Source organism: Pholis gunnellus (assembly GCF_910591455.1).
Source record: "Pholis gunnellus genome assembly, chromosome: 8".
In the NCBI taxonomy this organism is placed as follows: Eukaryota; Metazoa; Chordata; class Actinopteri; order Perciformes; family Pholidae; genus Pholis; species Pholis gunnellus.
Window position 1 is genome coordinate 10,580,359 of NC_136534.1, and position 13,812 is coordinate 10,594,170.

A 13,812-nucleotide genomic window follows, 5' to 3' on the forward strand; every position below is an offset into this window, starting at 1 on the left:
CTCATGTTTACAATGTTTACTGAGGTAATAAATCAAGAGAGAACTAGAGTCACTTTGTCGTAGACTTTTAAACAACCTGACTTCTTTCTGCAGCCAGAGGAGTCGCCCCCTGATGGCCATTAGGATGAATGCAAGTTTAAGGCACTTCAGCCTTAGCTTGACTTTTCACCATATCTATAAATACTACTGCAAGTGAGTGAGAGAAAGAGAGAGGGTTATTTCAATTAAATCCTGTTTCTGTTCTGTTAATAGATAAACATCAGCGCGTGTTTGCCCACATTAAGCCAATGAAAGGTTGTAACCCAAGCTTATGATGCATTGTGTTTATATTCAATACTTTAATTCGATATATTGCTGTATATTTGTATGCAGCTTTTTGCATCTAACTTGTGATTTAAAACATACATTTAATTAAGTATTGTGCTGTCTCTCCCCTTTCTCTTTGTAGGTTTACAGAGAATAACCTCCGTACATCCCACCTGTCTGGTGCTCGAGACATCCCCGCCAACAGTCCAACAGTCCAATAGTGCACTTGAGACAAATGCAATTGGGTTTTGTCCCATTCCTATTTTGGCAAGTCCAAGGGTCGTCCATGGCTCGTCGTTTTTTAAACCGGTAACCACTCAGCGCCAAGCTGGACCCGAAGACGTTGCCTCCCCTCACCTGCTCCTGCTCCTCTGCCCTGCCCCCTCAACAGTCTTCCGATCGCACGGCGCGGCTCCACGACTCAGGGCTTCGTTTGGCCAGCGAAGAGGAGGAGGAGGAAGAGGAGTATGTCAGTGAAGCACGTCTTTCGGCTCCGCTCCAGGAGTTTGCGGCCGCCTACAGAGATGCCGAGACCATTACTGGTAATGTCGCATGCACACGTTATAACCATATGGTAGACAAAACCTCCTGGAATCCATTTGGTAATGTAGAGTCTGCACTGGATGCATACATATATAATTCAGCTGTCTGAGTTAATAAAATACCTATCAAAGATGTTCTTCATCAGAATTGAACCCAAAATGATAAAGTAATCGCAACCTACATTACCTCTACTGGTTTTGGAATAAGCTGAGGAACATAAGGGAGAGAAAGATGGTGTGATGGTGAGAGTGAGACATGTGGAGCTGTGAGAAACTGTCGTCCTCTGTGACCCATTTCTAATGTCACATCCTGTCAGTAAAGCGGCTCCAGGGGACCTCAGCTCTGTGTATAAAACCAGCATGTGAGAGGAGCTCCCAGTGGAACGTCTCTGTCAACCCTTTCACTCGTCTCCCCCTCCTCCTTTTCTCTCACCACTCATCCCCCTCTCCAGGGGAGCAGAGGTTACACCAATGTCTCGTATGCAGTGGTCACAATTCAGCTGTGCTGTGGCCCCATCTCCTTTCTCTTTAGTCTGAACTAGTCTGTCTGGACTAAGTATCCGACAGACGCTTTACTACAGCTGAAGTGATAAAGAGATGAATGGATATTGATTTTCTTTGTTCTTGTAGCCCTAGTCATGCAGCAGTCTAGATTGACCCAACCTGGAATCAGACACTGATGGCAGACGGACCTTTTTAGAATCACAATTTTTACAACTGACTTCAGCTGAAACTGTAGTGCTAGCGAGTCCAGCACACCATCTTGTGTCTCATGTGATGAAACGTCTAAAGATGACTATTAAGTGCAGCAGTGTTAAGACTATTTAATAAGGAACTTAGGACCCTGAAGAAAGGGAGGGAACGGGGCCCAGAGAAAGGGAGCCTAATACAACCTGGCCAAAAGCCACTTCAACAAGGTCGTAAGGGTTGCCAAGCACTTGCACTGGACTAATGAGTTGAGCTGCAATGGAGATTATGGCAGTTTCTTAAACTCGCAAACAATAGGAAAAGGACCTTCCTGTAGCTTCCTGTAGCATGTACCTTCCCACCCTTTACCATGACCTCAGTTCCTATTATTGTATTATCAGCCCCTTCATCGTCCACCCCGTCACAGCCTTAAAGCAAAGCATTGTGGGTGTTTTCATATTGGGTTTGATTGATTCGTTCCATGCCCAAGTACGAGAAAACATTCACTTCTTGATTTCAGCTTTGTTTGTAGAAACAGCGTAACACTTTCTTGCAGAATCACATGGTGAAATGACTTTGGTAACATCTACTGTCCTGTGTCTTTTAACACTGAAGTGACTCAAGGGCAGGACAGTTGAGCAGGCTAGGTCAGTGCTGCCACCTGCTGGTATGAGACGATTCCTATAACAAACTTAACTTTCCTGTTTAATCAGTTGCATTTTAAGTTCTTTCTTTTTATTTCCTTCCTTCCTTCTCTGTCGGTCACATCTCCCTGCCTAACTCGCTAGTTGGATACTTCCTCGCTGAGAGGGAAAGTGTGTGTGTGAGTGCGTATGTGTGTGTAATTTCACTAAGTCTAGAGGATGAATGAACACAGAGAGCTGAATAGAGCAGCTCATTGCCACGGGGCAGTTCCTGGGCGGGAGCTTAATTCTCCGTGGTTACCAGCCAGCAGTGATGTAAAGAGTTGAGTAACTGTGAAATTATGGGATGTTTGGTGAGGTAAGAGAAATCAGGAGCAACCAGGCAGGCAGACAGAGAACTGGAGAGACACAGAGGCCAAAGTTACATAAGTGGTCTAACGAATCCAAAAGTGCTGAGTCTGCTTCCTGAGACTGATCAAATTACGGCATGCGAAAACATCCATTGTTTGCTGCAATGTTTAGACCAGAGCTTCTTGTTCACTGTTTGCATTGTCACACACACACACACACACACACACACACACACACACACACACACACACACACACACACACACACACACACACACACACACACACACAGTAGAGACGGAGTCAGGTAAGGTTGAAACCGTGTTGACCCGGTGTTGTGTGGAGTAATCCGCTTCACTGAGCTATTGCGGTCTATCTGCAGTTGTTGTTGACTTTTAGTCGTGTGGTCATTTTTTAGGATTCTGAGTGAACTCTGGGTCTCTCAGATGTTTGCCACATCCGACCGTGTTACCATGGATACAGTGTTTTTTAACATGAAAAGCCTGAATCATCTAATCTAGAACTGACAGCAAGCAGACTGGCCGGCTCCGTATTTGACAGAACAGGCTGAACAAAGACGTTTACAATCCTCTTTTGTTACTCTGGCTCATTTTTCAGGCTCATGAAAGCGATGTTGTTAGCGTGTGACGTTGTGTGTGTGTGTTTACATATCTGACACGGCCACATGTCCCGTCATGACCGTGGCTCCTTACTCCATTGTTCCCAGCTCTTTTATCTGGCTTATTTTACACAACAGGAGCTCATTGTTTCAAGAATGAAAATACTTGTTAGCCAGTTCTCATATTATTTCACGTTTTACACATTTTCTCTCTCTGACAAAACCCACACGTGACCATTATGTTGTGCAATCATAAAGCATTGAAGTCACATCTACCAGACCTCTGCCAGCTGTTGTGACCAAACCTACAGTCCTGTCATGTCTGGCAGCTCGTATTGTAGTGGCTTGCAGCACGTGTCAATAGACACTAGATGCTCAATCAGAGCCCTGGTCAGTTGAGCAAAGAGCAACAGAAAGCACATTTTAGGATATGATCTTGATGGCAAATTTGATCTGCAATCAAAATGGACCGCTAGTATTAGTGCTAATTGTTTTGATACAAGCTAACACATTAGCGAAGAACGACAACACGTACTATGCTCGGAGATTTACAGGGTTGGTGACATTTGAACACCTCGGTACAGCCTCCCACACATAGATCTTGTAGTCCGCCAGTGATATTTGACCACGTTGACGTACTTCAACTGCTTGACCGCTTTCAACCGTAGCCCAGTCTAATTCTGGACAGGGTTGTGCTGCAGCTACATGAGAACAGTGATGAATATTTGGTTGAATGGCACCCGTGAGGAGAATTGGTACTACGTGTTAGTGGATTGTATGTCCGAGTCTCGCCATTCTTTTTATTGACTTTTTTTAAGAAGGGTACATTATTTCTAGGCTCTTGCTCTTTCCCAAATATAGACATACAGTGCTGAATTCAAACTATCTAAAATATGAATTAAAAAAACTTCCTCTCGCAAGGAATACAAGAATAACTTTTTTTTCCAAGTTACTTTTCAGTGTTTTTGCCAGACATCAAGTGACCAGTGGTGGTGCATAAAGCACAAGTTCTATTCAGAAAAACAAACAAACTGAACATTCTTAACATTGACCCCTCACTCTGTACTATGTTTTTCATGTTAGAACTACTTGTGAAACAGATTAACTGCTCGAATTAATACACAATGTTGTAACTATACAAATGTACTGATAATAAGTCTCATTCAGAGCCAAACATGCTGGGATCTGTAGGACTACATGAAAAACACACCGGGTGTGGTTTTGGTGGTTCTTCTGCTGCAGCTTTGCTCATGTTGAACAAGCCATAATTACTGCTGTAACCGGGCTAAATCGGTTTCATGAATTTCTTTTTACACGCATATTCTCTCTTTAATCTCTATAGTATCTTTAATCAGCTCTTTGTCTCTTAGTGTATCAGTTAAATAAAGAGCAACTGTCTGCTGGGCAGCTGGGAAAGACAAACAGCAGCAACAGCTTGAGGCCTGTTATTAACCACAGTGTGTTTGTACTAAAGCAGGATAGGAAGAGAGAGAGAGGGGGGGGGGGGGGGGTTAGCCAGTGCAGCGCGAACGAAGAGTCCAGCTGGGTTTGTTGGCTGTTAGAGTAAGGCAGGAAGAGAGAGAGAGAGAGAGAGAGGGCGAGAGCAAGCCACAGGGCGGTCCATGTGGATACCGTCATTGGCATGTCAGGCATGACGAACCAGTTTGGCTCTGGTCTCTTCTCCTCCTCCCTCCCTCCCTCCCTCTTTTCCTGTCTTTCTCTGCCTGTCTCCTAACAGGCAGAGACGCTGTCCTCTAAAACTTGTTTGCACCCTCTCTTTTGTTCTTCCTGTCTCTCACCCTCCCAACACTCTTTCTTTCTTTCTCTCTCTCTCGCTCTCTCTCTCTCCTCTCCGTGTTATTTCTTGCGACCTTGCCCTCTCCGGGTCCAGTGGAAAATGTGAACGGAGGGCAGCAGAGTTGGTGGCTGTTGGGCTTCAGGCACCATGAGTGAGTACGCTGTGCAGAGCATGGGTTTCTGGGCGTTTCAGCCGGTCTCTAGTCAAGTTTGTGACGAGTGATATCCGGCTGATATCTGGGGAGATGCAGTGAGATAGAGCTCCTCTCGCTGTCTCTATCTCTCTATCATCCCTTTGTTTGTTTGTCTCTCTTTCTGTCTTCCTGTCTGTCTATGAATCAGCTGTTTGGACTTGCTTCAACAAGTTAACTTTATTTTCAAGTCGATATATGTGTAAAGGTAACTTTAAACTTGCATTGTAAGTATAATGAATGTATCGTAGAAAGGTCAACTTGACTCTTCTACTATTTTTGGCCACAAGTAGCACTATTGTACTGTAACGGTTTACAGGAGGCAGCCATATTGAGTCATAGGATTTAAACCTGCACCATTCTGTTGAGCAACATTGTGCAACATGAATCCATCCCATGTGCTTGTTTATTCTTGTATACACTCTTTTTCTTTGTGGTGAGCTAATGTTGGGTCCAGTGATACTACACTTAGTTATATTATGTGTGAAGTGTTGGTACTTGTGTGAGTCAGCTGTTAGTGAGGCAGTAAGCAACGTTCTGTTTTAACATTGACACTTATCCGTTTACGTTATTTCTGTGCTGTAGTTTGACCAAATTGTGCCTTGGATCTGTGTAATTATTATCAGTGTATTTCTACTGTATAGGCTACAGAATGACCTGATCTTGATTTTGACACTTGTCTGTCAGCCTTTCTGTGTCCTCTGCACATGTTGCTGTGCTTATTGCTCATACTGACAGTGGCCTATTCTTACACTTGAACTTGAACTTTCCAGCTCTGGTGGCTTCTAGTTGCTGCTAATGTAATTCCAGCAGTCTATATTTACATTTGTGTGTTGGACTTAAACTTATCTTTGATAACATTGATCCCAAATTAAAAATATCAAAGTTTAGTAGAAATTGAAACTTAAATTGGTTTCTACAAAGTGCTCCTTTTAACACAGTTACTACACTCCTGCTAGATGTAAAGTAGTCCTTCGGTTGCTTCTTACTGGTGGTCTGTAAAGTGCATAATGTGATACAGTTCACTGTCTCAAAGGAGAACACAAGTCAACAACACTCTGTTTACTTTGTACTCTGGACCTGGTTAACTTGTTCTGCTCTCTTAGCGACATAGTTGTGAAAATAATCTGCAACTAAATGAAAACTATTAAAAACATTCATACAAGGGGCAACTATTAATTTGACAACAAGGCACATTGCAATAATTAAAACACTTTTGCTGTCTCCATTGACCTTGTGTCAGCTCACACAGCACGGGTTTGTGCTATAATTATCCTCATCCACATCCTATCGCTTCTCATTTTAGGAGCCAAAGTGCGTTGGTCATATTTCATACCAGTGCAGAGGAGAAATGTTGTGATTCTGACCAGCAACATCCCCGTCAGGATCAAGTTTGCGCAAATATTATTTGGATTAATTTATGTTTGTGGTCAAACTATTTTAAGAAGAGTTGAAAAATCCACAGAGATAACATTAAACGTAATATGGCTCCTGGCTACACAGAGGCAATTAATATAAATAGAGATCTGGCTTATTATCTTCATAATGGTTTGGATTTAGTTTCAGGGGTAAAGTTTTGAGATTTAACACATTTGACGTCAGTCTACTGTATATGTTGTCTCGTAAAAACAGTGGTCATGTGAAATGAAGATTCAAACCAAATGTACAATAAGCTAATGACAACAATAAGAATCTTCTTTTCCGAGAATAACCATGCTATTCTAAGATGGCACCAATTAGTAAAAACTTTGATCAACGGTGAAATGGATGGCATGGGTAGGAAGTGCAATTCAGTACTTACTTCAGTGTTGAAACCTCATTGGCTGTGCTGCTGAATGATTCCCCAGCTGTTGTGTGTGTCCGTGTGTTTCCCCTTTTTCAGCACATTCAGTCATTCAGTCTGGATAAGCAAACTGTAAGAGACGGCATTGTTTGACAGACAGACAGACAGACGGACAGACAGACAGACAGAGGGAGAGACGGAGAGACGGAGAGGAGAGCGACAGAAATAGAGGGGAGACAGAGAAACAAAGGGCATTATGTTTACTGTATGTTAATTCTCATTCAACGTCTATGCTAATTCAGTCCATCCACGAGCTTTGGCATTCCACATTTCTGTCGAAAAAGCAACCAAATCCCTAAATTCCATGTGAACAGAAAGAATGAGCACTCTAATGGAGTCCTAAATGAATACTCCTAATAGCATACTAAACTGACGTGTGAACAGAGAGGCACATAGCTGAACGCTTAGGTAACATTATTTAGTTTTCCACAGCAGCACACAAATGTAGCTGTCTGGTTGACTCGGTGATTTTCAGTAGAAGGCTGCTGGTGACTTTAAAGGGAGAGAGAGTTTGTAGACCGGGTTAGCTGCCATGTCAGAGAAGACTTGTGTATAAATGATTGCAGGTATTTTATTATTATACCCAATATTAAGTAGCAGAAGCTGTTTGTTTGATTTCTTGAAATTGTACAGTTACTCTGTAGTTGTACCTGAATGTCTGTTTGACTTTTGAGTAATCCTGGGTCTAAATTATATGGGCTAGGGTTGCATTATTGCAGCCAGTAACTCAAGTCTGTGGCACAACAACACCTGGGTTTCTCTTGTCATGTGTTGCAATTGAACACAACCAAAGGGGAGGAACTGTACAGCCCCAATCCAAGTGAGCATTTGATTGATTTAACTGAGGATGCAAACTTACACAAATGAACCTGACCTTCAGTTGGTCTCCACTTTTTAATACTGCACATTAGATACAAGTAGTGGTGAATAGTTCCACTAGAGGGCATCCTATACTTTCAGCTCTAATGGGCTGATGAAATGTCTTGTTGGGATGGATTATTATTATTATAAATGAGGAGAGGAATTGTTACAAAAACCCAGAGATGAAAATTTTGGCAATCATAAATCTTTATCCCTGCTGAAGACAATATATTGCCTTTGTCCACTCCCAATAAGTAATGCCTATCTGTCATGACATTAAAGAAAAGAGCAATAACTGTGAGGTGTCTGTCTTTCTCTCTGTGCAGATGTGTGTAACAGTACTGATTTGCCAGAGCTCGAGATCATCAGCATATTGGAGGAACAGCTGCCCGTCTACAAGCTGAGGGCCGACACCATCTTCGGCTACGAGCAAGATGATTGGCTGCACACGCCACTGGTGGACCCCAACTCTTCCCTCGACCTGACGACTGAACAGATAGAAGAGACCCTCAAATACTTCTGTAAGTTCATCACATACTGCAGATTTAGACGCTTTGGTGGAAAAATACAGTTTCAAACTTTATTCTTAAAATGATGAGGATTGTTGAGGTAAGAATTACATTTTGTGGTTCCACAATAGACAAAGACGACTCGTCTTTGCGGGTATAAGCCCCTTCTCAAATATTATCCAACATACAGACGTTAATATTTTCTGATATGTTCCTGAAATTGCCAAGTTAATACACCAAACTTATGTCAAACAATAAGGATAGATAAGTACATTTCTAGATGTAACCTTCAGGAAACTGTTGTTGGAGCGAGACAATGAGATCGAGAGGTGGGACATCTAACATGTATTCTGACCTTGACTAAGTAGTAATCAGAGAGAGGGGGGGGGGGGGGGGCCATCTTCCCATCAGTGTTGGCGCGACAGCTGAACACGGTTAGCACAACAAACAAACTCTGTCTCACTCTCTGTCGGTTGACGTTTTGCTTTCTCTTGCACTCGGCCCTTGTGTTGTGTATTTATGTACGTGTCTGCTCTCGTCTTGTCAAACTAAGAGCGGCCTTGTAATCGACGGCCACACCAGCTGTAAACCACGTACACACGCACACACACAGCAAATTGAAAGCAAAGAAACACATAAAACACGTGCACACGACAGACCAAGGGAACGTAAAGTGTTTGTTTTTTCACAATCAATAATTCAGTTAACGAATTCACATGTACTTGTTAAAGTGACTCAGGGTAATAAAACGGTGTCTAAAAATAGATCAAACGACTCATAAATAGGTTTAACTGAGAACTGTAGCCTCACCTTGTTGCCCCATGCTGACTCAGTCACTTTGGCCTTGACATTTATCACAGCCAATGACGACTGAGGTCATGTTGCATAAGAAACAGTAGAAGGTATTCTGCAAGGGGTGTTTTGCTAAATATGCCATATAGGTTTTTTTGCTTTACTATCCACCGTTTCCTTCACATATCTTTCACTCGGTTATCCTCGTCCTGGAGACGTGTTGCTTCTCATTGTGACCTCAAAAAGATGGCCGGGTATCGACGCCCTAAGGGCCATGAAGGAGGAGGGATGGGTCATATTCGTTTCATCTTGGTCATAAAGCTGTGTTTCACTGAAGTCTAGGGATATTTTCTCTCCACATACAGTACAGTAGGTGATGGTATTTATGATAATTATTGACAACAATATGAAAAGTTACATTTATATGGATAGTATTTTTTCTTATAGTATTATTTCATCTTTTTTGTTGTAGCAACTGCAAACTTACCCCAAAAAGTGTCCATGGGATTTAATGATATTTTAAATACATCCTTTCGTGAGATAGCTGTTGGTTGTGGCCTTTCGCTAGCACTTTCAAGCTGGTTGAATTGTGCTCATATTGTCATTGAAATGGATGGCATATTGCATTTTGTCCTGATGACTCATCATTGTTCTCCCGTGCACTGTGCATGTACTCATTTTGCCTCTCTCCAACTAAAAGAACCAATCCTTGAATGCCCGTTGTGTTCACTCATTTTGGGTTAGCCACGTCACCTCTGCCAACACCGCACTGCTTTCCTGCTAACTGCTTTTACATGCTATGCCGCTCAGTCGGGCCTTGGGAGTCTGAGCCTGTTACTATAGCAACCTCACAGAAGGACAAAGTGGAGGAGAGGAGGGGGCGATGCTTACATACGAATGGAGGGCGGGAGCAAGCTAGTGATACCACTACCCCTTCATTGGCTAGAGGCATCCTCTAAACCCCGCCCACCACACTGAGTCATGATCATCATCATTTCTGCTGCAAAACCCGTGACTGCTGCTGCTGCTCGCTCTCTCTCACTCTCTGTATCGCCGTGTTTATTGAGTCATTGTTGGAGATGCAGCGATCCATGTGTAGCGCTAGTGCTGTCACTGAGCAAGGGATGTTACGAAAGGGAAGAAAACTGTCATAGTATGACCTCGGGAAAGACTCGGCCAGAGGACGGACTGACAGGAAGCTGTACATGGATGGAGACATGAGCGGAAAGAATCTGGCACATTTGCTGAAGCTTTGGAGTGACTGAGGAAAACTAATGGACAGAAAAGAAAGCAGACAGATGGAGACCAAAGGACACCGAGACAGCACTGACTGACTGAAAATGGCAGATTCCAACTGACACATTTGCTGAAAGGCGATAATGTTTTTTTCCTTCTGACAACGGATGACGCAAGTAACGGTTCTGTGGGATGACACGCCGAAATGGCACCAGCATCACAACAAATGTGGAGCATAATGCACTGACAGTTTGCAGTTAATGAGTGTGGGGCAGAAGGGACATATGATGAGAACGGGCAGATTGTCACTAATCATGACTGTGTGCCAGCTGGCAACTGCTAAGCATGCCGGGACGGCAGAAGCGGACACTGACTGACGGCACCAGTAACTAGTAAGACCCCAGCGACAGACTGGTTGTCTCAAAGCATGCTGGGACATTGTGTTTGCCAAAGATGCGTCACCTAAGTATGCTGGGACACTGCAAACGATACAGCTGTCCGTCAGAGCAGTGAGGATGAACAGACGAGGCCAGACCGGAGGTCAGAGGTTTGTGAAGGCAGACTACTACGAGCTGGACTGGTACTATGAGGAGTGTACTGATGGTAAGACGAAAGTCTGCTACAGTTTTATGCAGTGACATCTAGCTCTTGAAGAGTTGACTCTAACTACTAACGACACTGATGTTACTGGCTATGAATGGTAAGAGGTCGATTTCATATACACTAAAGTGATTTCTGTTGGTTAGTTGAACTCGGTTGTGGGCATTGTGTGAGATAAAGAAACACATATAACAGTGATGGCTTTGGTGTAACCGCCGTGGTATACTGTAACCATCCAGCGACGGTAACAAAATACACAAGCTGTCTAGAAACTACACTAACATAAGTGAGCTGTCTGCTGCACCGGCCTATTAGATCCTGAGCTCTACTTATGTGTAACAAACTTTCTGATAAATAAGTTTGTAATCACAGTTCATAGATCTAAGAAGTGCTTTGATAATGCTGTGTTTGATAACCAGCGTTTCTAATGTGTCCTCTGCCGACAGTATGAGGTTTAAGTAGAGAGAGGTGGTGGTAGGATTAAGCTGGATGTGTTCATATCAAACAAGCTTGGTGAATATATAGACTGAACGTAATAGAAAAAAGTGGGTTTTCATTTACTTCAACACAAAAAAAATGAAGTACCTTATTACTGTACTTCAACTAAACCCCTAGTGGAGCCATCTTTAACTGATTTCTTTCAACCCAGAGAACGTGACCTTGTGGACTGGCATTCACAACACAAGAACAAAACCTAGACCGATGTTTCAGTAAGACACAGCAGCCTTAAAGCTGCAGCTACAGCAGGCAGCGGCTGCTGGATACAGTAGGTGTTGTAACAGGTGATGTGTGGCAGCTGAGTCAGAGTGGCTTCTATAATAGGCCCACAGAGTAGCTTAGAGGACGAGCTGTGGGTGTAAGTGTAGGCAGTGGGACTAAGGTGGGTTGGTTGGGATTCCTCTTTGTGAATCGGTGTAAGAGGGCTGTTGGTGCTAATGTCAGCTAGCTGCTTACGAGGAAGTCACCGGTGGCCAAAACAGTTTATTTTGAGAAGAGATATGTAATGAGGATATAGGCAGCTAGTAGCCTGTCTAAGTGAGTGAGTAGCTGAGTGAAAGGAAGCAAAGTTTTTCGAGAGAAAGTAAAAGCAGTGAAATCATTTTATTAGGATCCGGGACTGGCGAAAACTAATACATTTGAAAAATACATATAGCAAGACGTTAATGGAAAAAAAGGATGGCTGCAAATCTGTGAAATTGCTCATTAATTTTAGAATTTGGCAGTGATGTGCATTTATGTAATGTAGCCCAGCTTCTTACGACATAGTGTTGCAATCTTGCAGCAGTATGTAACCTGTGTGGATAACGTAGCTACAGATTGATGCGCACACACACACACACACACACACACACACACCGTGAAGATGTAAGGAGGACTGATGGTCCTTTTTCATGTGACATGTGTGACTAACAGCAGGTTATAGAACTGATTGGTTGGTGACCAGCCTGTTGGCTCTGGTTCTTCCTCCCTCCTCCCTCCCTCTCTCTGTATCTTTCTATCATTGTCTCTCCCCCCTTGTCCTATAAAGAAGCTTGCTTATAATCCATGTCCTAATGTGCTCTGTAATCCATTACACTACAGCTACAACCTGCATAATTATTATCCATACGGATAACGGTGCATTTTTGTGAATTTGATAGCAGTGCATTGAGGTTATGTGTGCATTTAATGTGAAGGTTTGATGGATTAAGGGAGAGAGTGATCCAGTAGTTGTTATGTGCACTGTTATGCATGTGTTACAGGGATTCTCTGTAGAGATTCTTACATAACAGTTTGAGACAGCCCAGCACCTCCCCCATGTCAGCTGTGCAGCTTAAACATCTGCAATATTATTTATCCGTGGCATCTAACCCAGGTTTTATTTTTATTTTTTTTACAACTGAGCCTGATGCTGAAATGATCAAATAAACAAATGAGTGTACAGTTTTTTTGATAAATCTTCTTGTGAAATGTGGAGGCAGAAATAGAAAGCAGCTGGTTTGGGGTTATTCTGAGATGTGCAAGGGAGGGATGTGGAAGTAGGTTGGCTTATATTTAGCCCAATGATTTGCATGCTGCTCTAAGAAACCCTTGTCGATAGCAGCCTGCCAAATATTCTTTGGCACCTCTAGCAGCCTTCAAAACAAAAGGTTGGATGGAGGGCGACCAGGGTGGAGGGCGAGGGCTGAGAAAGAGGGCAAGCTATCCCTCCACTGGGGATGAGACGGGATGGAGGGATAATTATAGGAAACAAGAATGAAGCTGGGAGAAGAAGCATGGATTGTTGTGTCAGCATTTCATTTGGTTTTAGAAACCACTGAAAATTAATTGTTTGTTTCCATGTCTATAAAGATAAAAGCATTCAAATTGAAATTGTTTCCCTTCTATCCCGCAAGTTTGGTTTTAGAGTCGAAACTATATGGAAGCGCATTGGATTCCCGAAAGAAAATCAGGATCTCGGACCTGCGATACCTTTTCTCAAAATATGCGTTTCTTTTCTTGTGATAACGAGATGGTAACTCAAAAGATGATGCGATTCATTTTAATTTTTTTAATGTTTTTGGGAATGCAGTGCGCTTTCGTACCAAACTTATCGCTATCAAAACTATTTGATTTTGGAAGTTCTGTTTTCCTCAGAAATTACCTGCTGTGTTTTAGAAACTCAGTGTTGAACTCTGTCAGCAAGTAAGACACATGGTAGTTCCTTGGCCTTTGTAGCAACATTATCAACACACGCACACACACAAAACAACCCCAGTAGTGAGTAGTACATATAAGAGGCTTAAAGGACACAAACAGATTGTTGTAGCAAGGTGGATGTCTTGTTTCCGACAGGTTTATATATGCAACAGTCTA

The 13,812-nt window shown here is 42.8% G+C and overlaps 1 protein-coding gene across 2 annotated transcripts in view; it reads left to right on the forward strand.

Moving 5' to 3' along the window:
• Nucleotides 1-620: 620 nt before the first annotated feature.
• trak1a (trafficking protein, kinesin binding 1a) overlaps nucleotides 621-13,812 on the forward strand; it is a 34,007-nt gene continuing 20,815 nt past the window's right edge. Inside the window, exons 1-2 of one of the 2 annotated variants that reach the window (XM_079164217.1) lie at nucleotides 621-848; nucleotides 8,167-8,361. Coding sequence is in view for 1 of the 2 variants with exons in the window: in XM_079164215.1 (XP_079020341.1) it covers nucleotides 5,094-5,097; nucleotides 8,167-8,361 (199 nt within the window). In the remaining variant the exon portion in view is untranslated. Of the gene's footprint in view, nucleotides 849-4,889; nucleotides 5,098-8,166; nucleotides 8,362-13,812 lie in introns of those variants that run through there. The other variant, XM_079164215.1, reaches the window with a different exon arrangement.